This window comes from Galleria mellonella, unplaced genomic scaffold (assembly GCF_026898425.1).
Source record: "Galleria mellonella isolate WM207_F2 unplaced genomic scaffold, CSIRO_AGI_GalMel_v1 utg139, whole genome shotgun sequence".
In the NCBI taxonomy this organism is placed as follows: Eukaryota; Metazoa; Arthropoda; class Insecta; order Lepidoptera; family Pyralidae; genus Galleria; species Galleria mellonella.
This window is the reverse complement of record NW_026441995.1, coordinates 10,191,060-10,218,931: the sequence shown is the minus strand read 5'-3', so window position 1 is coordinate 10,218,931 and position 27,872 is coordinate 10,191,060. Positions and strand designations below refer to the sequence as shown.

The following is a 27,872-nucleotide window of genomic DNA, read 5'->3' as shown; positions in this document are numbered from 1 at the left end:
TGTTCACGATGGTTTCCAGGGGGAACCACGTGGAGGTCGACCTGATAGGGCATATTGCTAGCAATGGGGCTGTCAAACTCCATTACTAACAATCCCTTTCCCCCCAGTACTATTGACTAGCTGTTTAATTTCTAGCTATTTTATATAATCTACATTTGCTGTCACGGTGACATATTTTTTAGCGGGAACATTAATAATTTAAATTTTTTAATGTCAATATCAACTTGTTTCATTCACCTTCACCTACGATCAACAAAACGATCTCGTTTTATTATTAGATTGTATTTTTTATTCTAAAGATAATAAATATAATAAACATAATAAATTCATCTTTAACAATATTTGAATTCCTGTCTGTAAAGCGAATTAATGTTTATTAGTAATGGATGACCAGATTCGTGATGGACCAATTACTGTATGGCAAATGTTCAATGCGCCGACTATGGTTTTGTTCAATAACTTGGAGCTTGCTGCTGATGGATTAGATAGACTATTAACTTCCATTTTAAAGCTATCAGGGTAAGTATATTACTTTTTTTATGAGTAGTAAAGGTCTAAAGGATGTTTTTTTTTGTCATAATTTACTAAGAAGAGAAAGTATACTGCCCTTTTCCTGTAAATACTTATTAACGCATAGTATTTGTATGTTGTAAAAATTACACATTATTTTATTAATTGTATAAATAAGACTTGCATATTCATAAAGAATAAAAAAAGGTAACCTAATTTTTAATCAAGACAATTTTGTATTGTACTTTGAATAAATAATTATTTGTTTTAAAACTGTTACGATACTGTTGGATAAAGAGGAAAAATAAATATACAAACATAGATTCTTTGTAGAATAAATCTAACTGGGCAGTTTGCAGTTAAATAAACTGTTATGGTCAATATTTTAGAACTATAAGCTTATATTAATTTGTGTACAGAATAAATGAATATAAAAATTTCTGTATACTTTAACTTATAATTATCAATAATTATTTTCAGAGACTTTTCTGAAGTTCTTGTACCACGGCCTGGCTCTTCAAAGTATCCAGATTTTTATTATAGTGCTTTTAATACATGGTTAATTGGAAGATTGTTTTACATCTGGTCTGTAAAAGAACTTGATAGGTAGGTATCCCAATCATTCTATTCATTTATATTCTATTTTATAAATGTAATGTTTTTTGTTGAGGAAATTTTGCAAGAAAGTCAATTATTCTTACTTAAATACAAAATTATTGTGTTAGAATACAAGATCGTTTTATATTATATTATTATTACCAGAGGGAGATTTTGTACAAAAGTAGATTGCTTGGGTATCTCTGTCCCATATGTGTTTCAACTGTGAAGCAGCTGTGTTTGCGTGGCTGTGTTTCAATTTGAAGGGTGGGATATGACATAAATGTACTGGGTACAGAGGAATAACATTTGAGTCCACATGAATGGCAATACATGGGGGGTATCATGGGCGAAACAGTATACTCTGTTATGTCCATGGTACTGCTCACGTCTGTAGGCGATGGTTACCAATTTCCATCAGGCGGAGCGTCAGTATGTCTGCCATTCTAAGTTGTATAAAATAAAAATTAACAAATAGCAATATTCTAAGCAGAATATGTAGGTTTTTTTAAAATACATATAGCTCATGTTACTCATTGTTAATGTAGTTTCCCATTTGTGAAAGAATTTTTAAAACACATTAAGTGTAGTTTGAGTTTTATCTTACTCTTTATCTTTGTCTTTATATTATTAGTTTGGATTGTAGTAATATAGATGGATATGCATTTCCAGGATATGTTTATCTAGCAAAGATGCACAGTTGAAGATTTTGAATATACTGAGCGGAAATGGTGCCAGTTTTTTTAATGAAATACACTCGGAGTATATTGATATATTAACTAAATTGATAAATTATTACAAGGATTATACAAGCCATAACCAACATACAGAATTAGTGCTTGACAATTTTAAGCCTGCCCAGATTGATATACCTAGTACACAGTTAAATTTGGAACCAATATTTGTAAAAGTGAACAATCTGGCTACATGTCAAACATTGATTGAATTATTATTGCAATTACTCTCAGAAAGCATATCAGCAAATTCTCTGAATATTGATAGAACCAAAAATGAATATGAATTGGTATTCAACAAAGTGTTGTATATGCTTGATAATTATAATGTAGATTTAAAACTGATTTCATTTAAGTTTTTTGTGAACTTATTAAAAATATTTAATGAAGTATCACTAAGCAGGTTCCATCACATTTTCCCTAAAATCTATAGTGATTTACTTGAATCTGTGGAGGCTATTATAAAGTCTATCAATGTTTATTATGAAAAATGTGAAATTGACCTAATATATTTGAACAACTTCAACTCATTGTTATTACAATTTTTAAATATCACATTTAAAAATATGGAAAGGGATAATGAAGAAACATTATTGAATATCTGCTTAGCAATTCTTAGGATGAATAACAATAAAAATTTTACAAAGGAAATAAAACTCCAGTGTATGTCATTAAGTGAAAAAATAGATTTTCCAAAAGATATAATGAATATTGAAAATAAGGACGCTTCTGAGATTGATGTACTTTCAGATTATTATAGCAAACATATATTAGCTTATATTCAAAGAAAAGACCATGGAGAAATAGGGAATTTTAGAGAATGCTGGGAGTATAATCAAGTTTTATTTGTTTTACACTCCTTAAAAAGTTGTGAGGATTGTCATACACATTTTATAGTAATTGAATATAATTTAAAAAGATGTTGCAGTGTTCTAAATATTTTGCAAAATGTCTTATTGCAAAGTAAAATCCCTCTTAATGATGGTTGTTCATCAGAAACTTCATATATATTGGATAAAGCAAGTGTTCTCTCTACATGGAAGACATTATTGAAAGTTATTGAATTAAATAAAAATAAGATAATTGAAAACACCAGTTGCACAAAAATGATTATGGATATCATATATAGCACAGTAATTCTTTGTGAGACTTTAAATGGTGCAGAAAATAATACTGTATTACAAATCTTATGCCTCCAGGATATGTCACAATTTACTGAACTTAACTTAGCCATGTATTCTCAGCAATTAAAGGTGGTGATGCTAACATCCATAATGACTACAAGAATCGTTTTAAAAACTAAGCCAAGTGAAAGTTGGAATATAATAATTTCGTTTCTGGCAAAAGACTTGTTGAAAAATAAAGGAACAAGTGCATACAATGAAGTAGGTATTTAATTAGTGCTAATACTTATAATTAATGACATACAACTAATCTTATATGTTTTACATGCTTTTGTCCACATGACTAGGATATGTTGATTAACTAAATTATATAATGTATATGAGAGCATATTTTTAAAAAGTCCGGCAGCACACTTTTAATGCCTTTGGTGTTGCGGGTGATCATGGGCGGCGGTAGTCGGTAGTACAATCAGCTGAGCCGCATGATAGTTTAATCCCTGTGTTATAAAAAAAATAGTTATAGTATAGTTTATGTGCTTCTTCATACCATATAGTATGTGTACAATAAATTTTATGATAATTGGTTGAGGTGTTATGGAGCTAAGTACAACATGTTACAAAATTGTTTTTCAAACTTTTTATCAGGGTATTAGGATGATTTTTGGACAGGGTAGGCTATTTTTTCTTCTACATCTAGAAAATAAATCATATGTTTATGGGTTTTAGTTTAGTTTTAACGAAGAGGCTATTTAATTTGCATTAATTAATTATATTTCCTTTTTTTTCAGATAATTTCGATATGCCCGCTTCTGTTATTAACCAAAGGAGTTTCAGCTAGTAAATTGATTAGTGAAGTTTTAATGCCAGCTTTTTTAACAAAAGATCAGGAGATCCAGAGTAAAGTAATACAAGTTTTGCCAGCAATTGGTTGTATGTCTTTAGGATGTTTTGATGTTATTGTCAGCTCTTCAAAGAATAACAAGGGACATTCCTTGTATAAAAATAATTCTATAGATATTTGCATAATATGTTCCAATTGTCACATACAAGAGAGAAATAGTAGTAGTGGACACATTAAACTTGCATCAGAGAATGTTCAGACTAATACTGGATATATATCAATTTTAAATGGTCTTAGAAATTTATTTTCAAAATTTTTAAATTACAAACAGTACTCGAATGTGGACAGTAAGGAATATTGGGATCTCTTAGGAAGGTTTTGCAACCATTATTATGTATTCGACTATGGAGTCTCATCAGATATACTCAATGTAGAAAATTGTGAAAATGTATTAAAAATCTTTACCCCATTTATAGACAACATTATGGTATGTTTATATTATATATGTTTATATTTTATACTAGTTGTATCTTGCGACTTCATTCGCGTCAATTAGTATATATAGTATCATATGTGTTGAGTTAGGATGTAACCTACCTGTGTATCAAATTTCATTGAAATCTGTATAGTAGTATTTGCATGAAATATGCATACATTGTTACAAACTTTCGCATTTATAATATTAATTGGATTATTAGAAGAACATTCAGAGTTATATTTATGTGCTAACCCTGTCATTTTTGCAGTTTAGATTTTAAACCACAAAGTCAAACGTAAGTATTAATAATATATTGTATTGCAGATGGATACAGATGAGGAGTGGAAGTCGCATAAAGAGACAGCATTTAATATATGTATTAAGTTGCTTGTAGAATTGACTCAATTCTGTTTAGAAAAAAATGATTACAATCAACAGACTCATACTATTAATCTTATTAAAAGATTTGGAAAATGTCGCAATGAGAAAGTTTTACTACCAACTACGAAACTCTTGGTTTATTTTATAATGTATCCACAGTGCCCTCTAGGTGCTAAAGCTGTTGTTTATCTACGAGAAATTTGCGAAATTCAAGGATATACACCTAACCAAGTATATCATAGGTATAAGAAGGATTACTGCAGGCTTTTTGTGGAATGTAGTTTGTATAATGGAAAAGAGTTCGCCATTTCGCTACTGAAAGTTGTTAGGGCATTTGGCTTTGTTGGTTATAGAGATTTCATATCAAAAGATGTACATCACTTCCTTCCATACCTTATGCCATACTCGGTAACGATAAAAGAAGTGCCATCTATGATAGAAGAAATTGCGTCTTTAGTACAGTGCTCAGTTTCGGATTTCTTAACTGAAAGATTTCCTCATATATATGTTCATGTTTATTTAAATGAAAATGCTGAAGTTTCCAAGAAGTGCTTCGACGTAAGCGAAAGATTGACGAAGACCTCGATTTTGAATTTGATCAAGAAACATTTTAGAGTGATCTTAACAGAATTTCTATTGCAGTATTGTTGCAATCCCGAGAAAGTGCTGAATGCTTGTAGATACCTAGCATGTCACGATCCCGATGTATCAACATCTAATATTAATACTAATATGAGTACAGCGCAAATAGCCGACTTTTTGAATCCAAAATTTCTCGGCGTACTAGCGTATTTTGATCACAAATTAGTGAATGCTAAAGTGGCATTGTCAGTCAAAAGGAAGGCGTTAAAAAGCTTTCCTGACATTATTCAATTAATGGGAGCGAAGTATTTAACTCCGTTGAGGTTTAAAATTCTGGCTACACTTAGATCAGCTTTGCCCTTAGCGAAAGAATTTCCAAAGATTTTGGCAGAAGCATGGGGAGCGTTCATCCACAATATTGATACTATATCACTTGGACCTCTCTTATCAAGTTTAGCAGTATCATTGATGCAGCAATTTGATTATGCTCCACATGAAATTAACAAAATATTCCAGTATCTCATTCTAAATAATGAGAATTTGTTGAGTTCTCATATCTCTGATCTATTCTTTTTAGAAGATACTAAAATATCAGAGAAAGTAAAAAAGGTTATCAAAAAGCATGTGAAGAGAACACAGCCTGAGGGATTTTTGGATAAAATTAAATGGTATTTGCAGCATTTGAATCAAGATATACCAAGTATTAAAGCATATGCTTTTTCTAATTTGGACAAACTATTAAAAAGTAATAGAACAGAAATACATAAGGCTATATTTGGAGGCAAGACTATTGATGCTGTTATGGTTGAGCTTATAGACTCATTGCTTTTAGGTAAGATACTTTTACAGATTACAAATAAATTATATTTGTAATGTATATCTTATGAACTTTACATATTTTGAATCATAAATTTAAGTTTTTAGATAAAATATATTTATAGTTTATTTTAAAGAACTTAATAAAAATGTAAACAAAAAAAAGATTGATATGAGTTTATAAGTAGACTGTTTAATAGTGATGATGATGACGACGGTTTTGTCTAATAGTAGTACAAGTAAAAAAAATCGATTAATTGATTTAATGCTGTAATTATTTATGTCAGCTTTATTTAGTTTTAAATTTTGGGATTTTTTATTAGTTTCGAACTCAATTTAATGTTATCATAATATATTAATATAAATAGTAATTTCATTTAGAGAGTGTTTCGCATTATACATCTTATCATACATTTAGGCAGCGCAAATATTATGTACAAGAAGTATTTTTTTATATGTTACAGGTTGTAAAGACAGCGATGTGAATGTTAGCGCTGTAAGCGGTGCCTGCCTTGGCCAGCTCGGGGCGATAGAAGCTGGCCACCTGCCACGGCAGTACGTGCAGCCTGACAGGTCGCCGTTTGCTTTCACTATAGGCGAGAACTGCTTCGCTGCTACAGCATTAGTGGAACTCACTAGGGCATTCCAATACGAGAAGGATACTATGGTAATGCATTGTCATCATCATAATTTTAGCAATGTTTTCTTCATAGATATTATTAAATATTATTATTTGTTATTGTGCAATAAAATTTGTACTGTATGGGGTATCATAGTTTTCCTCCCTAGGCAGACATATTTATTAAAAGTTTTTTTTTTGTAATAACACCTTTGGATGGTCTTTAAACGACATAAGTACATTTTATAATTCTTTAAAATGATTTCAATTGGTATTTTAATAATTAATGTATTATTTAATAATATAATAATAGTTATATAATATATTGTACAATATAATAATTAAATATTGTAATTAAATAAAATGAAATTATGATCGCAATGACTGTAATCTATTGGTATATATGAAAAATAAGAAATAATAAGATTATTATTATTTACATAAAGGTGATGTCATTACATACGTCAATACACATACACGCAGAATAATTATCAAGAAAATATTTTGTATTATAGATTATATTGAAAATATTTCAATTTAAAATGTGGAATTTCATATCTATAAAGAGTTTTTGTTTCGCAAAGTAAAATGGCAGTTTCGATATTCATAAGGCTAACATGTGAATATTAACTTTAACTATTTTGAAATAGTAAAGTTACTATCTTGAAAAGAATTGTGGAAATCTGTTCAGACTTGTATAAAATATAATAATTTTGAATATTTTTAAGCAATCATTTATAAAATGATATTGTAAAGTTAGGTGAATATATATTTTTTTTCAGAACATGGATTGTTATGCGTTAACAATTCAAGAAATATTAAAAATATACGATATATCACCTACTGGCAGCAAAAAAGAAGTGTGGTACAGTTTTCCAGAAAACATGCATCAAATAATGTTTCCGTTATTGAGTTCCAGGTAATTATTATTGCTGTAAATTAGACAGTTAATTATTAGTTAGATAGTTATTAGTTTCAAAATCAAGATGATTTTATTTTTATGATCTAGAGATTTTGTAAAGGTAGACTTGTGTCTTTCTTGATATAAAATTTATGCTAATATCGTACATTACTTATATTTTCACAATTTTCAGATACACACTGGCTTATCCATCACAGCCAAAGAAAGCTCATCCACTTTTTGGTTCAATATACGCCACAACTTTTCTGGAGTGGGCCCATAAGTAAGTTCTAATCTATACATAGTATGTTTTAGTTAAAAATACATGCCACATTTATTTTTTGTATGTGCTAAAGTGCTTATGTGAATACTGTGGTAAAATTTTTACAAAATGATAAATATCAAGATAATTAACAAAAACGGTATTTTAGGTTGATCAATTTGACTTGGAATGGGGTCAGTAAGGAAACTATTAATAAATAGACGTTCTCAATTTGTTTGTATATTTTTTATGTTTGTTACCTCATAACTCCGGCAGTCCTAAACCGATTTGGATTTTTTTTATCTAAAAGGATATAAATTTTATAAACATCGGTTCAGTAGTTTAATTTTTAGCTTAAAATAGCTGGTTTTGTCACAATTGAATTGTCACAAAGTTGGTTTTTTTTTTGGATACGATCTTTAATTATGTATAGACTGAGGTACTTGTAAATATATTAATATTATACACAAAGAACGCCTAGATCAATACAAGCAGACATAGTCATGAAAATAAGTGGTTGTATAGTCCAGGATTCAAATCTGAATCCTATTGACCTCACATGGCAATGTAAAACCACTAAAATATCGAGTTAGGTAATATATATGCTATAATTAGCGTAATACTTAGCATGATCTTCTGATACAGGTGATAACACTTACTAGAAGGTCACAGAAACTATCTTAGTATTGTATCAATTTTGTTACGAAATAAATATTTTTTCATTTTCAATTTTTCATAATTTTCAGTTGGGCTGGCCAATTGATTCCTCTGATAGAGTCGGAGAATGTACGCGAACTATTGCGCACTGTCCACCCGAGCATGCGTCGTGACGTCCGAACACTTTTCTTGTTCCTACCGTATGCATTGTTGCACGCCATTATGTCAAAGACAAACAACCAGTATATACAAGAGGAGATATTAGCTGTAATTGGTATGTATTAAAACACTATTTGTGTACACACAAATACAAAAAAAACGCATTACGAATTACACGATATAGGATTGCATGTCTAGTGTGTAATTTGTAGAGTAAATCATCGATGTAAAAGTGTTTTGGCAAATAAATATTCATTTCATTTCCTAGAATTGTTGTAGTTATTTGTTCAGGGATGTCAAAATGAATAATTTGAAATATGAAAATAATTTTTTTTTGCTCAAAACAACTTATTTTCTTGTAAATAATTTTAAGGTTTGGAGAATTTCGAAAATGAACAGTTCATGACAGAGAGATGTAAGTATAAAATATTACGGCACATAAGAATGACGCCCAGTGTGACTTCAGTACAAGCTGAAGAGGGAAATCAGGTCAGTTTAAGAAGTCTTGTACCATACTTATTTTATGTTGGTATAAATATAATATTCTATATATTTTATTATATGCATTACATTACAGAGTAAATGCAGTAAAACTGTGTACACACTGTTGGACTTTCTAAATAGGTGGTTATTGGAATGGTGTTATTCAAAGCAAAGACCTCTTGAGAGTCAGAATTATAAGTAAGTTTATAAATAATATTCATTACATTTTTAAAAGCACATCATAAATATTATCTTATAACAGTAGATCCTGGGCCCCCTCTACCAGAAATAAATAGTGTAGGACGCTTTTTCAGTTTAAGAGAGGAACAACTGTTCATATGGAGGCTTAGTACCGCGCATACAGTAACGCGAACTTATCATCGCTTTTGCAGAGGTATAAATTGTGTCATGTCGCTTATAAGCACTTGGTTTAAAAAATAAGTATGGGTACTGTTTTGATATCTATACCGATTTCACTATCGCTTATACTGTTCGAATATTCAAACTCATTTCGATCGGGTTATTTACTTCGATATTATATATTTGATAGTCGATAGAGATATTGCAGCTATATAGCTGTGATATCCCAATTTTATTAAAAAAACTTAAATGTTTCAGGGCAATAGCTTCTTTCTTGGAGAAATTTGACAAGCTAGCGATAGCTCGCGGGAACTTTATGTGTGGCGAGCTTGAACGTGCATTGCAGTATCTAGAGTTATATATGGACGAGAGGGCAGACAGAATGCAAGAACAATTGCCGTTGTTGGCCGAGATTTACGCACTGTTAGATGAACCCGACTCTGTAGCTGGTAACACATTTTAGTTTAAATAATTTTTACGACATAGAATTGCTAACAAGTTTATGAAGTCTCTCTTGGCGAAAAGTGGTATTCAACCTCCATTTATATATGTGGACAGTATCATGAAAATCGTTTAATACATCATGACACCTATAGTATTTCTCATGCATTGCCATTCCTGAGGACTAATGTGTATGTACACCTTACCTAATAATTTAACTGCTATATCTATCTTTCGAATCGAAATAAAGTCGGTGAAGCACAGTTGCTTGATGACAGAAAAATTAATGCTACAGAGGTGCTCATGCAGCCAACTTCAAAATAACTAAATTAAATTTTCTTTTTGACTAATAAATGAATTATATTTCAATAAGCCAGGTAAAGTATATGTATATTAAAATATATTATCAGTATTATCACAGGGAGACTTTGTACAAAAGTAGATTGCTTGGGTACCTCTGTCCCATGCGTGTTTCAACCGTGAAGCAGTTGTGTTTGCACGGCTGTGTTTCGGTTTGAAGGGTGGGATATGGCGTGAATCCTCTCAAGTGAGTCCTCAGGAATGGCAACACATGGGGGGTATTACGGGCGAAACTGTATACTCTGTTATGTTCATGGTATTGCTCATGTCTATAGGCGACGGTTACTACTTTCCATCAGGTGGGCCGTCAGCTTCTTTGCCATTCTAAGTTGTATAAAATATATATATATATATATATATAGTTGCTGAGTATTTTTTTTGTAGTTATTAATCAATTTATTGGATTATACAAATTTAGGAAATATTCTATGAAGTTTATCATTAATGTATATTTACATCTGCACTGTAATGATAGTTGTTATATTTTTAGGTATATTATCGATACAGCGGTCTGAGCCTTCACTGAAGGAATTAATTTTGGCGCAAGTGGTGACTGGGCGACTGCAAGATGCTGCCCTGTGTTACGAGAGGCTAGCGCAAGAAGGCCAATTGGATACTCATAGTTTACAAGTATGATTAAATAATACAGTTTAGATTTAATTAATAAAGTTTTGGTAGGATCATAGGAAATCTTGAATAAATATAAGAATTTTTGCAACAGCCTCATGATGATGATGTTTTAGGTTCTATTTTTGGTTAGGTTAATTTGGGAGACAATTCTTTTTTTTAAATTGGCTTTGTTTTTGGTATTTATAGTTCTGAATTCTAAATATTTTATTAATTTTTTTATATATGTTTTATTGGAAAACAATGATAATTTTAATGGAATTAAAAAAACAGTGATAAATTTTGGAATTATGTTGTCGATACAGGGGATGATAGACTGCTATTTGGGTCTGGACCAACCATTTACAGCATACCGATTGCTCAGTGAACATGATTCTGAGGAATGTATGGAGCTTGCAGCAGAACCACTATGGCGTTTGGGGCGATTTGAACAACTCGAGGAATTAGCCAAGAAACCTGTAGTGAGTATATGTTTATCTAATTAAGTTTAATTGGCAATTACACCATTACATTTTATTCCAGTCTTGTAATTTTTAATTTATTATGTATGTATGTATGTATGTATACATACATACATAATACATTTGTTTGTTTGTAATTAATAAACTCAAAAACTATTCAAACCATTATAAAAATTCTTTCACATATAGAATGCTTTATTATCAGCGAGTAATAAGCAGAGATTTAAATTTTACAAAAATTATAGACCTCTATTGAAAATTACAATAATGTTATCCAAAGTATCAAAAATTTGCTTATCAAAGCTAATATAAAGTCTTTCTATCTATCTACTCGTGCGCGGCTCACTAGTAAAATAATAATTTTAAAACCCAAGAGAGCAGTCTGTGTAAACATAATAGGAATTATGAAAGTGGAGAAAGCAGGAGATAGATTATTATTTAGGTACATTTGGTTTACATGTTTATTATAAACCTTTGTCACTTTGTCTTCCGTCTATATCTGGAAGAGTTCTATATATGCGATGGCATGGATAGAGAAATAATAATATTTTTATTTTGTAATTATTTCAGCCAGCGGGTAGAGAGAACTGGGGATTACTGATGGGTCGGATTCTCCTCTCGTTCCGAGCCCAAGATCACGAAGGGTTCTTATCGTCATGCAGAGAGACGAGGAGCAGGCTTCTGGCACAAGTTGGTTGCGAAGGGCAAGGAGAGGGGGCGCTTCGCGGGGGCTATCAGAGTATACTAGGGCTACATATAGTTACAGAGGCCGGCCACATGGAGGAAGTTTTTACAAAGTTTGTATTAAGATGTCCATATTGACATATATCTAGATATATCCACATAATAGTCATAAAATACATCAATTATTATATCAAGCAACGCCCATGACTTGTCCTTGTAATAATGGACAGTAGCTTATGTATTTTTTAAATCTAACTAATATTATAAATGTGAAAATTTGTAAAGGTGTTTGTATGTTGTACTCAATCACACTTAAACGGAACTGAATGGAGTTGAATGAAATTTGGTAGACGGATAGGTTATATCTTAATACACAGGATATTTTATATACTGATGCATGTAGGCAAAGTAGCAGAAAATTGTTAGTATAGTAATAAAGCTGTCTAAGAGTATTAGAGTAAATGTGATATTATTGTTGTATTTGTAAAAATAGTTACTTTAAAATATTTAATATAATAAATCTTGTTTGAATTTTTTATAGGTAATTTATTATATTACTGCTTTATATAGGTATATATAATTATATCATTAAAATTTTTTTGTAGACTTAAAAATATAAATGATGGCGATAGACAAGGGATGGATATAATAAATCAGTTATTAGACGAATGGCGTCGAAGGCTTTCAGTTGTGCAATCTGACGTACGCACAATTGAGCCATTGTTAAGAATACGGAGAATATTTTTGCAACAAACACAGGCAAGTTCATACAGTTAATAATAGCAATTATTAGTATTCATAACTGATTAGTAATCTATAGTGTTTATGAATGATGTTATGAAGTTAGGGTATTACGATTATCAATTATTACTAAAATAATTTACTATCATGTATATGAGAATAAATCAACCTAATGAAATACTGGTGGTTTGTATGATAATAACGCTTTATGACAAACTTAAGATACAAACCAAAAAGGTGACTTACATCTGATGATAAAGGGTACTGTTATTTCTTTGTATATCATAGTAGTCGATGCTGTAATCTATGAAAGCTTGTAACACTAGGATCTAGGATTTAATGGTTAGTTTCTAGAGAAAATCTTGTGATCTCAGAGAAGTTTCACGGGAGGAAACGCGTCTGAAGCCGCAATTTGATTTAAGTTTATTATTTTTAGGAATTGTTGGAGCCAACTCATCCTATGACCGCGAACAGGCTGAAATCATGCATAGGAAATCTTTGGTTACAGAGTGCGAAACATGCCCGCAAAGCTGGTATATTTCAGCAGGTAAATATGATTACGATTTATCTTGTATAACTATAACAACTCATTTTCACAATTGGGTACGGTTTTTTAGCACATACTTGGCAAATATCTAGCTTTTTGTCCGCTACTTTGTATGGATCGATTTGAGACGTAGGACAATCAATGAAATAGACTTCTAAATGGCGTATCCAGATGAAACGTACACTAGATTTTAAGTAAGACCTCCTAGACACAACTGTGAAAACCGTATCCAATTCATTGCAATAGACAAGAAAAATTATAAAAAAAGGTATAATTCTAGGTATATTTCAAAAAGGTATAATTCTAAGGTATAAAGTAAGATTTTTCTTATTTCCAAGCTATAAGTAAGTCACTGAAAGTGTTGAGAGTTAAATTTAATATTTAGCTTACATGGATGATATTCTCACCACATTTTGAAAACAAAGCATAACTTAATAACTACAAGACCTAGGACTAGAAATTTTAGTATTTTTGTTGTTGTTATTGTTAGATAATAGGTCTCACTATCTCCCATAACCCGTTGGTCCACTACTTACGGTACACCCTGTATGTTATTGAGCTTTATTCTCTTAGTCTCTCTACAACACCTAGGAATGAAATACAGTGGTTTTTACTTACTATTTAGTGGTGATCATATATTGTAATAAACCCCTTATTTCCAGTCATACATGTATATACTGAACGCAGAAGAGTATCAGCCAGAGGAATTGTTCATAGAGAAGGCAAAGATGTACTGGGCGCGTGGGCAGCATGACCACGCCTTCACCACTCTGCGTAGAGGATTGGATGATGCTTACCCTAATATTGAACAACTAAATAATGAACAGAGGTAGTTAATTCAATACTAAAATCAGTGATAGTATTCGGAAAAATTAACATTTTCATAAAAAAGTTTGATATAAGATTTTTTATTTTATACTAGCTTTTTGCCCACTACTTTGTATGCGTGGATTTCAGAAGTAGGAAAACCAATGATATAGATTTACATAAGAACATTTTAAAACAGTTTATTAAGGTAAAGCGCATTTCAGTTATTAAGTTACATCTTCAGGAATAAAACTGAATACCGTATGTATATGTAAAATAGACAAAATTTCGAAAAAACATTGTTTTGGCTTTTGTTGCTCTTAAAAAAACCCATTATATACAGTGTCTAGTTTATTATTAAAATAGTTCCTATATCTACCCAATTTATTTGCGGCAATAGTCTCTAAAAATATAGAAAAAACAACAACGCACAACTACTCTTTGGAATCAACTTCTAGCCAGCAGTATTTTCGAACCGATACGACATCATGATCTTTAAGAAAAGAGCATATTCCTTTTTAAAAGGTCGACAGCACACCTGCAATGCCTTTGGTGTTGTGGGTGATAATGGGCGGCGGTAGTCACTTAACATCAGGTGAGCAGCATGCTCGTTTGGCCCCTTGTGTTATATATATATAAAAAATATATTATTCATGTACTAAAAAAAGTGACAATTATTGGATTGACTTCTATTTTAAAAGTCTCGTCAATAATTTTATTTTATAACAAATAGTGTTAAATATCGGTTATCACAATTTTCAATCTTCAATGCACAAAATATGATTGAATTTTAATTACTTTCTTTAAGAACAAAATTCGAATGTTATTAAATACATCACATAGTATACAGTGTAGTCAAGTGTTTGTATGAAGGATCAAACCATTTTTTTTTGTATATTTTGATCTTTGATTAATTGACATATACCATCCTTTGGTTTCGGATAGTTATACACTTGTTATATATTTGTATTTTCTTACAGAAAAACATGTGCCAAAGCGAAACTTTTGATAGCCAAATACAACGACGAGACTACCAACGTTGATGTCGATGTCAATATCGGCTACTACAAGGAATCTGTGGACGTCTTCAAACAGTGGGAAAAGAGTTTGGTACTGTCGATTATATATATTATATTTGCACTAGAAGATTTATTACTTAAATTATGTTCCACAAAAAAAAAAACCGTCTTCAATTATGGCAAAACCAGTTATTTTGATTTAAAAACTTAATTTCTGAACCGATTTCGATAAGATTTCTATGGGTCCAATTTGTAAACATATCTTTTCAGATAAAAAATAATTTTTCAAATCTCTTTACAACTGAAAAAGTTATAGGTTACAAATGTAAAAAAAATACAATCTAATTGAGAACCTCTTTATTTTTTGAAATCGGTTAAAAATATAAATAAATTTGAAAATGGAATAATTTTCCATGTCTTTATTTTTTTATTGTTGTACGTCGGTGTGTAGTTGTCAAGTATACATTTATGGTGCATGATGGCTATTTTATATACACCAGTCATACTTGAGCGAACCTTGTGACTCCGAATACAACTTAAGTCACAGTAATCTGTAAGTTTCGGAACACAGCATGCAAGCAAACTCTTTGGTACTAGAATTAATACATTACACAACCTATTAGTCTCATGTCTCAGAGATGCAAATTGTTCGAAAACCTTGTATAGTGTTTTAATATTCAGATTTCAGGTTAATAGTACGATAATTGTAAGTAATAACATTACGGTTTAGCGTTTTGAAAAGTAAGCATAATAATTTATATTAACGTAATAGGTTTGCCTCGGCTCATACTACGAGAAAGTAAGCAGCGGCGAAAATGCATCGAATCCCAGCATTATGTGGATGCGGAAGCGGTACGCCCTCGATAGCTATGGAAAAGCGTTACAGTACGGGCACAAGTATTTATATCAGAGCATGCCTAGAATGCTGTCTATATGGTTAGTTCAATTTAAATAGATAATTATAATTTGTATTTATTTATTTAGCTCTTTATTGCACCATAGACAAAAATATACAATGACAAGTAAATAATTCAAGTGAAATACAGTAACTTAAATACAGATTGAAGTATACAGGTATATAAAGGTACAAAAGGCGATCTTATCGCTAGGGCAATCTCTTACAGACAACCTTTGATTAAAGGAGAATGGATAGAAGTGGGTAGGTATCGCAATAATATTTATAATTGTATTAATTTATCTTCTAAATGTGTGTAAGAAATTGGACAACGAACATATCCGAGGATAGAGTATGCAGTCCCAAATTAAAAAAAAAGTCCGTTTATGTTATTGGAATGTTTAGGTAGATCAGGATAAAAAGTAGCCTTTGTTCAAATAGTAGATACATATCAAATTTTAAGACGATCGGTTGAACTGTTAAGGTGCTAAGAGATAAACTCATTTTCAGGTTATAAATAATAACAAGGATGATTATTTTAGATCGAAACAACATAATTCAATTACACAAAATGCAGTCAGTGGTAATTTGTTTACAGGTTGGACATGGAGGTAACATCAGTGGATACAAGCGCACATACAATATTGGCGCAAATGACGGAGATTATAAAAACTTATTCCGAAAGATTGCCTATTTATTTATATTTGACTGCATTTTCACAGATTGTGTCAAGAATTTGTCACCCAGTTAAAGAGGTACAAGTATACTTTAATAAAAAATTGTAGCATTATAAGCAACAACTCTTTTTTTTACAACTTTTAAATAACTAGCTAATCTAACATACTTTGTTTTGTTGCTCATAGCCATTCACAGGATCCACATTTTCTCATACAAACAGGATGGTTTTTATTCTGTTTGTTACTGAAATATTTTGATTTTTCGCTTTTTTATAAAATGTAAATATTTGCTTGCTTATACGTCACTTAAGGCAATTAAACAGTCGCCAAAATAGCACTGTGTGGCTTTTGTTAACAATTTTAAGACTGTTTAATGCAAATAAACTCATTTAATTTCATTTGAATATGTATTGTATGTTCTAACAAACAATCATTATCATCATATTATCTGTTAATTGTCCACTGCTGAACACTTTCTCTTGGGTTTTGCCAGTATTTACCACGTTTGATAGACGGGTTAGCAACCGCAGTTAGGCTTCGGTGATGTTTTAGTGGGGATCCTGCCTCCCATCCGTCGAACATTAAATTCTCTTAAGTGCCTCTTACGACACTCACGGGAAAGGAAGTGGCCCATTCTATGCCAGGACCACACTGCAAAGGATTCATATATATTGAGATATATGCTGTAATATAATTTTGTTTCAAATTAAAATGTTTAACTTGAAATAAAAAACACTGATGGCTAAAATAGATTTATTAGACGTTTGACATATTTATGAATAAGGGTATTAAAATTTGAAGTGTTTTATCTTGTACTGAGAGACGGTAATAAAAAATAATGGGTAGAAAAAGATTATCGTCGCCTTCGTATCGGCGAGTTTCTTTAGCCTATTTAATAGTAACGAAGTTTCATAACTTTTCCAAAGTTTTAATCTAGTTACTAAGTTCACCATTAAATAAGCAATTTTCCTGTATAGAATATTGTATAAAATATTAATATCTAAAGATAGAATACGTAGTCTGGAGCTTAGGTTTTATTGGGTTTTTAAATCTAAAACTAATATTAGTCGCTAATTTTATTGGACACTACGAAGAAAGTTGGGACTGTTAAGAGGATTACGAATGTCATCATTAAATTATTGTTAGGTTCGTGACAGTCCAAGGGTATATTAATAAGTCAAAGGAGGTCGTGTGTTATGAGAAATTAAATATTTGATTATTTATTTATAGGATCACCAACATAAGATACAGCTAAACATTTCAATACAATACACTGGTAGATTAGATCTAACTGTTCTCACATTTATAGGCAATCACAGCATGCCTTGTGTTTAATAAACAATAAAATAGAATTAAATTATTAAATGGCAGTATTAAATAATATCATCGTTGTCGTCATCTCAGCCTTTAGTCCACTGCTGAACATAAGCCTTCCTCTTGGAGGGTTTTGCCAGTAGTTGCCAAGCTTGGCAGGCGGATTGGCAACCGCAGTCAGGCTTTAGAGATGTTTTAAGAGGGATGTTGCTGCCCATCCCTCGCCCTCCGTAGTCGGCTCTTATTACACCCACGGTAAAGGAAGTGGTGGCCTATTCTATGCCCGGACCACACGGCTAAATTAAATAATATGGCGGCTACGAATTGTTTGAAAGTTGAGATTATTATTTGAGTCAAATAATGCTCGCAACTTTTTAATAGTTATATAATTTTGGTACTTTTTTGTGGTTTTATTGTTTTCTTGTTATATAGATAGTTGGGATATGGTGTGAATTTACAGGGTACAGAGGAATAACACCTTAGGAGTGGCAACGCATGGGGGGTATATATACGCATGGGCGAAACAGTATACTCTGTTATGTCCATGGTACTGCTCATGTCTATAGGCGACGGTTACCACTTTCCATCAGGTGGGTCGTCAGCTTATTTGCCATTCTAAGTTGTATAATATATATATATATATATATATATATATATATATATATAGATATTTTTTTTTTTTGTATTCCCGCCCTACTATTGGTTTACTGAACTGCACTGACCTGACTTCATCCTCGTAAGGTAAGGTCAGTTGGCCCATCGTGATTAATTTATCAGAAACTAACCACGATGGTTTTCAGGTAGACGGCAAGGAGGTCGGCCTCATAAGGTAAAATGCTTACAACAAGGAAAACTTCATTACTAACAATTTTCCCTCCTCGTTATGCAGGTGTACCTCCAGTTGAAAGCTATAATAGTGAAATTGATACTGGCGTACCCTCAACACACGCTATGGATGATGATGTGCGTGATCAGGTCAGCGTACCCGCAGCGTATAAAGCGCTGTGCCGATGTATTTGCCGACCCTCGACTCAAGGAGCCCCATATGCTGAAACTGGTCAGCGACTTCACGCAGCTCGCTGAGAAGTTGATAGAACTGTGTAATAAGCCGATTGTTAGTAGTGCCACGGTGAGTATGAATTTTGTGGTTTGAGAAACCTTATTAATTCTTACTAATACTATATATGTGAAAGTGATACCGCCTTAATAGTTACACTAAACACTGAAATTTAGTATACGTGTGCTACATGAGATCAAGAAGGACATAAACTGCTGTTTATTCTGGTCAGTGGACATATTCCGGTTGCGCGAAAGAAGGAACGGGTAAAAGCTAATATGGGTTATATTTCTGAAAGTTTGATTGCTTGGGTACCTCTGTCCCATTCGTATTTCTACCGTGAAGCAGTTGTGTTTGCACGGCTGTGTTTCGGTTTGAAGGGTGGGATATGGCGTGAATTTACAGGGTACAGAGGAATAACACCTGAGTCCTCAGGAATGGCAACGCATGGGGAGTATCATGGGCGAAACAGTATATTATGTTATGTCCATGGTACTGTTCGTGTCTATAAGCGACGGTTACCACTTTCCATCAGGTGGGCCGTCAGCTTGTGTGCCATTCTAAGTCGTATAAAAAAAAAATGTTTTGTTGTGAACGATAAAAATTAATGGACATTTGAATGATAGATACAAATGGGCCATTCTTAGATTACTATATAGGGTACATTTTGTCTTTATATTATGCGGTCAATAGGGATTTAGCTTAAATTTTATTTTAGATTCATTGATTTTCGTTAGGTTTCCTTTACTCATTCCTTATTAACGACATTATTGTCTCAACAGTCAACAACCGTGTCTGCCCTTGTTCGCACCCTGCCTCGCTTGCTTGCCAGTGAGAACTTCAGCCATATAATGATGCCATTTCAAGAGTTCTGCAAGATAGTCTTGCCTTCAAAGGCGGCGAGACAAGAGCGTATCGACTTTAACATACCTGTGGAACCGCCCGTGTATATAGCCGGCATCGAGGAACATATCAGTATACTGCCATCGCTCCAGAAGCCTAGGAAGGTGACGTTGAGAGGTTAGTAGATTAAGGTTTTTAATTTTATCTAATGGCTAGTATCATAATAATGTTTTGTATTATTTCAACTTACTTATTTACTGTATTTCTTATTTTTGTAGATAAATAAATAAAAAATAAATCTTTCTCTCTCTCACTCTCTTGTTTTGCTACACATTTATTTATGATTATACTATTTACTAATTGCATTATAACAACTTGCAATTTACTCATTGCAAATTGTTATAATAATTGTTATTATTTTTCTCACCCGCTTAGAAATTTTTCCATCACACAATTATGTCAATATTATTTTCATATTTTAATAATATTTCTACTTCTGTTTTGGTTATTTTATATTTGTTACTGAATACTTGTAGATTAAGGTTATCTCTGTTATAGGAGACATAAATTCTCATGTGTAGATTGTTACATTGTTATATTGTTTACTTAGAGCACAAGTAAATACGCGACAAAACCAACTTGTAAATAGTAACATTGCACAAGGTTAAGAAGTCCGCTGTGACGTTGAACTGTGTTAAGTGTTGGCTTATGAGATTAAATAAATTATGCTTACCTAATACGATGATAAATATGATTTATAATTTTCTTTTTTTAACTTTATTACTTCTATGGATGTCATTTTAGTTATATAAGTTGGCATTAAATAGATTTGACTTTATGAGCTTGTTTAAAGTAATGGGTTTAGTGGTATCGTTGCTAGCTGGTGGGACCAGACGGCCTACTATGAAATATTTTCCGTTATTTCGGGGCCGAACGAAGCTCAAATTTTATGTTAAAATTACATAAAACAAACCGTTTAAAAATGTTAAAATATCAATCCTTTGGATTTTTATGGTAGGGTTTATGGTATGTTATTTGATTTAATAAGTACGGCATTTTTTTATGCAACTGATTTTTATGAAATTTTATGGAAAGTGGTAATGTTATCTATAGACATGAACAATACCATGGATATAACATAGTATACTGTATCGCCCATGAAGGTGTTGTCTTTGTACCGTGTAATTTTAATAAATTTTTTTCCTGCACTTAATTGATTAATATTATCCATTGAGGCGAATGTCTTAGTAAATATTTTAGGGTCTCATAACATTATTAGTCAAATTACATATAAAACATGTAATTTGTTTATATTTTTGCTTTGTATTAAACAGGTTCCGATGGTAAAGCCTACATAATAATGTTGAAGCCTCGTGACGACCTTCGCAAGGATTATCGCCTCATGGAGTTCAATGGGGTGGTGAACAGGTTCCTGCAGGACGCGCCGGAGACACGCCGCCGCCGTTTGTACATCAGGACGTACAGTGTGCTCCCGTTGAATGAAGAGTGTGGCCTTATTGAGTGGGTGCCAAACTTGGTCGGACTCAGGCCTATACTGATGCACATTTATAAACAAAAAGGTTATATTTATGAGTATTTTTTTGTAAATGAGACTGATAGATAGATATATAATTTATTTGCATTACTTAGAACACAAAAATAACAACAGATTTAAATAAATACCTTTCAAAACATATCTAAAGCCTGACTGCGGTTGCCAATCCGCGTGCCAAGCGTGGCAACTACTGGCAAAACCTCCCAAGGGGGAGGATTATGTCCAGCAGTGGACCGTTAAGGGCTGATATGATGATGACGATGATAATAGATACATGCGTAAAAAAAAAAAGAATAAGAAGGAAAATACAGAAGTAATTAATTGATCATTTCGTAAGTGTGCCACAGTAACTAGACTGATAAGCCTATGCAAAGTCGTTACTATATACAAAATTGATATCAACACTTGTATCATGAAGTTTTAATTATGTTTCTGGTTGATTTCATAAATAATTTCTTATATATTAGAGAAGTTAAATCGTTTCTTCAATCTTGACCAACGTCCCGTGAGACCAGCATGGTGAGTATTCGTACAAAAAGATAATAATCAAAATCGGTTTTTTTTTGATGAGTGAAAATGGTATGGTAACCCCGTCTGCACTAACGGGATACACTGGCGGAGTACCAGTGAAGGGTGATAGATGAGAATGAAAACAGGCCAGTTAGCCCATCATGATGAATTCATCAGGAATTAACCATGATAGTTTCTAGGAAGAACCGCGAGAAGGTGGATCTGGTAGGGTATATTGCTAGCAATAGGATTCTCAGTCTTCATTACTAACAATCTCTTTCCCCCCAATCAAAATAGTTTAACATTAACGAAATTAGCATATAAAATGGGTAATATTGGCTAATTGAGACCTCTTGAATTATTTCGGCTACAAGTCAATCACAATTAAACTGATTTATCTTTATAGGGATTCACACAAGTAATCGAGAGCTTAAAGAATTAATGTGCTCTAACAAAGATCCAGTGGAGAAGAAAAGGCGGATATATGAAGAGCAGTTGCTTCGTAGGCATCCCCCTGTGTTCCAGGAGTGGTTCAGGCGGGTGTTCGCCGATCCATATGGATGGTGATTATTTGTATTTTTAATTTGAATTTATTTTGATGACAAAAAGTTTCGAATTTTTCACGTTAACTTAACCGTTGGCTTCATATGGATTCAAATTTAAAACTAAATGTCTGCAAAATTGAGGGTAACATTATTGTAAGTACGTTATAAAATCGAGAAATCTTGGTATCAAAAATCTATTATAGTGTTTATAAATATTGGTCAATCTGTCTACGTGAAAATTCTTAATAAGACTAAAAATTATGAATCCCGTTTTAGCTATTTATTTGTAACTAGCTTTATACCCGCTCTTTCGTACATTTGGATTTTGGAAGTAGGAAAGTCAATAAAATAGATCATTTCTAGTTAGAGTATCAAGATAAAGCATACACCAGATTCTAAATTAGTCCTTCAGAAACACAATTGTGAAAACTGGGTACGTTCAATTTGGTGCAGTGGTTTTTGCGTGACCTTGAAACGTGACAGATAGTGATAAATTCGTATAGTTATTGGTTTTGGCTTCCATTAAGAACTTTCATATAAATTTTTGTTAGATATTTTTTACGTAGAGACATCGTCTAGTTAAAATTTTATTATATAGGTAAGATAAAGGTAATACATATAACAAAACATTTTCCATTCCATAAATAGTTACATATACATCAACATAACATATGTGTATGTTATTATGTCGCGATGATTTACAACTAATACCGCTTCTAAGAAAGACATTACGTACAGATTTATTTAAACGTCGTATACCATATTTCCCACAATATTATCACTGTTATGACAAATTTGTCGTGTCCATTGCGACCATGCTAACTATGAAGTAAGTAAACACAGAAATATTGAAAATATTTTGTGTGGACTGTCGACGGAATACATTTTTGAGAATGTCACATTATGTTAACAACGTAATAAGTTACCGTCTAATTTAATGGGATAGATAAACAATGGTATATCTGATGGATATATATATGGATGTAAGTAATCGTCTCCTTATGCAGTTGACTATGTTGATATTATGCCACTGAAGTCTAATTAACGAAAATAAATATAATAAATGTATTTTCATTTATTATATTTACGTTAGTTCACGTTATTTAATAAAATTCAATATATTTTATAAAAAGTTTGTTTTAGTGTGAGGATTAATGTTTTCTCTCTTTCTTTACTAGCTTTATAATGAAAATTCAGTTATATAAAAAAATAAGTGAATAATAACATTGTGATATAAAACTTCTCATACATCCATTTTAGCTATTGAACTGTTTTGTTTCTTTCTTTGGTGCTAAATTCCTAATTTGAAAAAGTGACAAAACAGTGTGGTAGTTGAAATAGGTTTTAGTTTTAGGTTTCTCTTTAAGATCGCAACAACAACAAATGATTTCTTCTTGCTTTTTAGTAAAAATACGTAACATAATGTGAATTGTTTTGTACCAAATTACGAGTATATTGGTCAATAAAATTTAAATAATTAAATAAATTGCTCAGATGAATTTTAGAACACTGTAACTCAAGTAAATTTAGTTTATAATAGTTATACAATAATATTTATTTTATTGGTTGCAGGTACCAAGCCAGGTCGGCCTATATTAGAACCACAGCCGTTATGTCTATGGTCGGCTATATTTTAGGTATGATATTCAATGTTTTGTCTTCAGAGACCTCCAAAAATGTTAATTCAATTTGTCAATTTACTCTGTCTGATTATTTTGTTAAAGTTGTAAATTGGTTTTCAGTTGACACAATATGTTTACCAAAGATTATTTAATAATCTATGCAGTCGATATGTTAAAGCGTTGTCTGTTATGAGCCTATAATTCATTTATTCTAATACTATCTTATTATTAAAGATTAAATTAGAAATATTGTTTTTTTATCCTTAAATAATAATGGAGATGTCGGTGAAGGCTGTCCTAGACGGATATATGTCGACCAAATAGGTGATGTTCTAAAAAAAGACTGAAAGTTTTGAAAGAATCCGTAATCGGCGAGCTTGAATGAAGAGGTTGATGAATATGGAGGAAGAGAAAGAGTTCTGTTTGAATCAGAACATTTGCCGTTCCGTCTACCTAAAGAGGATACAGGTCTGACGGATATGTATGTATGATTGTATGTATGAATGTATGTATGTTAGATAATTTCGACGTTTGCATGAATGTATAAGTTACGGTAAAAACGCTCATTAAGTAATTTGTTTATTTCCCAGGACTGGGTGACAGACATGGTGAGAACATATCGTTTGATTCCACAAATGGTGATACTGTACACGTGGACTTCAACTGTCTCTTCAACAAGGGCGAGGCCTTCGAGTGGCCCGAAAGGGTACCCTTCAGGCTTACCCACAACATGGAGGCAGCTATGGGACCGCTGAAACATGAAGGCATGTTTAGGTAATTTTTTTAAAATGTAATATATAATAATGGAACCTGATTATTCCTGTTTACAATATAGGTTGTCCCTGATGACACCAGAGGGAGACATTGTACAGAAGTTGGCTGTATGACTACCTCTCTCGCAATAGTGTTTACATGACTGTGTTCCGGTTTAAAGGGTGGTATATGACAATGAAATTACAGAGTACGGAGGCATAACACCATGGTATAATCCACGAGTACCGCATTGTATTATGTGGTATCCATGATATTATTCATATGGTTTATAGGTGACGGTTACTATTCTATTCTTCTATTAGATACATCTTTAGCTTGTTTATTATTAAAATTATTTATAAAACAAATTATCATTTGTTTATATCCATTATACAAGATCTGCTTAATTTAAAACTAGATGGCGTTGTGTTCAGGTTAATCACAAAAAGATTGCCATTTAAATGCCTTTATTTAAATTTAGAAAAAGCTGCGAGGCGGTGATGCGTGCTCTGCGTGCGCAGACTGCGGCATTGATGTCAGTGATTGGACCGTTTGTATACGATCCGCTGGTATCATGGGGTCACGCCCGATCCGTCGATGCCGAACGGACAAACGAACAGGCGTTACTGCATCTCATGCACATACGGCAGCGGCTTAACGGCATGGTGAGATGGTTATTGTGTATGCAATAATATGTTTGTTAAAGTAAATAGGACTTTTGTCTATACTATGCTTCTTATTTGGATCGTGGTGTCTTGAAATATGGGCAACCAGATGGAGACTTTGTACAAAAATCGTTTGCTTGAAACCTCTATCCCATTCGTGTTTCTACTGTGAAGCAGTTGTGTTTGCATGTTTGTGTTTCGTTTTTAAGGTTGAGATATGGCAGTGAATTTACAGGGTACAGAAGAATAACGCCTGAGTACTCAGGAATGGCAACACATGGGGAGTATCATGGGCGAAATAGTATACTCTGTTATGTCCATGACACTGCTCATGTCTATAGGGGACAGTTACCAGTTTCCATTAACTAGGCCGTCAGCATATATGTCATTCTAAGTTGCATAAAAAAAATCATTCGAGGGATACTGAGTAATATACTCTCATAAGACAACCCCTTTAGAAGCTGTCCTCGTCAATTCGTCACGATGGGCCAACTGAACTTACTTCATCCTCACATATCTCCCTGGTGCGTCCGTATACCGATGGTGCAGGCGAAGTTTCCATTTCATGGTCATAAAAAAAATCAACTAGATTAGAAAAAACCTGTTTAAACTATTGCCAACCGATTTATTGTTTTAATCGAAATACTTCTGTAATGATTTTAGTCAAGATTAGTCATTGTCTTGTGGAACTAATCGCTGTGGTCATAATTGCTTAATTCAAATATTTAATGACATTACAGGTGAAAACGAAAAATAAACAATTGTCACTTTCGCTATCGCCGGAAGGACAAGTGGAGCATTTGATCGTCGAAGCCACCAGCATTCATAATCTTTGTCAGATGTATATAGGATGGGGACCATTTTTGTAACTAAGAAGAAACAATTATAATTTTGTGCCTTTCCGTGTTACAACCCAGTAATATTTAAGTAAGAAGGCTGTGTTAATTGTACGACGTCATTCTTGTTTTTACTTATTGATTGTAATTACATGATTAATACATTTGAAAGAAAATTCTACTTTTGTTTTTCTATTTCATATCTTTATGGGGCCATTTTTTACATGACGAGTGATGATATATGAGCAAATAGTAATTTGAAGGTATGTTACACTAAGATTCGTAAATAGATGAGTTTAGACTGTGAAAATTAGATTAGACCAATCATAAGAGTTAAATTCTCCAAAATTTTATCTTAGGTATGCACTTAATTTCATAAAAGTCAAAAGATACAATCATGAAAAATAAATCGGAGATAAAAAAAAGCTATTTGGGTTGTCATTTTAGTATGTAGGTACTAATTATTATATACATATTAATAATGAAGCGTGATTTTTAAATCCCCGTGATATCTCGACGTCAACCTCTATTTTTTTCTCTAAATTGTATTTGGTATAATTTGTTCCATTTTATTAAGGGGAAACGACGTAGGAGTACATTATACAATAAGGAAAAATATTTTTATCCTAATTTATAAACAAATTAGGTATAATAAAATGTCGATTTATTTTATTTTTTATCTTATCGTAACAGTCAAATAACATTCAAGTTTGCTACATGTGATAGACATTTTAAATACCCAATGGCACGTCTCTGAAAGTTTAGAACAACGAATAAGTGATTTCCAGATTGGGCGAGCTCAATAGGTATCTACTTGTACCTTTGCTAAACTAATTTTGACTCTAATATGAAGGCCTTTGTGTGAGCAATAAATACATGTAGCTACATAGTTTCAATTCAATTTAGTTCAAATTATATATTGCAGGAATATGGGTACATATATTAGGTGAAAATACTTTCTATAAGTCCATTATTTCACATTCTATCATATATATGTATATACATATATGTAGTTTATCAATTACTCTTCAGAAAAATATCCGTGTGGTTAGAATATAATACAATGTTTCACGTCTTTTACATACGAAATAGAACAAAAAATCAAAGAACTATACACTAGTGGAAGTCAAGGAAATCTCGAAATAAAACTCTGTCACCAAGGTAACAGGGGTCTACCAGAGCAAGGTTTTGTCGTTTGATGGCAACTCAACTCTGTCTCATTCGTCATGACATATTTGTCTTCAGGAATGACAATAAATTAGGGGCATCATGGGTTTCACACTATACTTCGTGATGTCAATGGTGATGATCACATATATAGGCTATGGTTACCATTAATACGAGTATATCAAATTAACAATAACCATTATAATCAGGCTTGAATAGACCTAAACGTGTGACGAAATAGA

General features: G+C 32.2%; 1 protein-coding gene across 2 annotated transcripts; it reads left to right on the top strand.

Annotated features, from left to right (window-relative positions):
• Positions 1 to 226: 226 nt before the first annotated feature.
• On the top strand, positions 227 to 26,644 carry LOC113511807 (serine/threonine-protein kinase ATR). Of its 2 annotated transcripts, none has more exons than XM_026895529.3 (29): positions 227 to 519; positions 991 to 1,116; positions 1,780 to 3,226; positions 3,754 to 4,293; positions 4,609 to 6,079; positions 6,528 to 6,730; positions 7,465 to 7,601; positions 7,777 to 7,866; positions 8,592 to 8,776; positions 9,035 to 9,150; positions 9,239 to 9,342; positions 9,763 to 9,953; positions 10,796 to 10,935; positions 11,238 to 11,393; positions 11,964 to 12,190; positions 12,683 to 12,836; positions 13,255 to 13,365; positions 14,028 to 14,194; positions 15,153 to 15,282; positions 15,964 to 16,127; positions 16,685 to 16,841; positions 18,967 to 19,206; positions 19,917 to 20,154; positions 21,312 to 21,557; positions 22,449 to 22,605; positions 24,160 to 24,224; positions 24,800 to 24,983; positions 25,444 to 25,627; positions 26,368 to 26,644. In XM_026895529.3, exons 1-29 carry the CDS (start codon positions 383 to 385, stop codon positions 26,494 to 26,496), a joined length of 7,596 nt encoding a protein of 2,531 aa, XP_026751330.2. In that variant the 5' UTR covers positions 227 to 382; the 3' UTR covers positions 26,497 to 26,644. The 2 variants fall into 2 exon arrangements, with proteins under 2 accessions (XP_026751330.2, XP_031765193.2); XM_031909333.2 differs by having other exon boundaries at positions 228 to 519; positions 3,754 to 3,867.
• The last annotated feature ends 1,228 nt before the right edge of the window (positions 26,645 to 27,872 follow it).

Coding starts and splice junctions, on each gene's coding strand:
- LOC113511807 (XM_026895529.3), top strand. CDS start 383: ATGGATGACCAGATTCGTGATGGACCAATTACTGTATGGCAAATGTTC. Junction 20,155..21,311: donor TAGGAAGGTGACGTTGAGAG/GTTAGTAGATTA, acceptor TGTATTAAACAG/GTTCCGATGGTAAAGCCTAC. Junction 24,225..24,799: donor TATGGTCGGCTATATTTTAG/GTATGATATTCA, acceptor TTTATTTCCCAG/GACTGGGTGACAGACATGGT.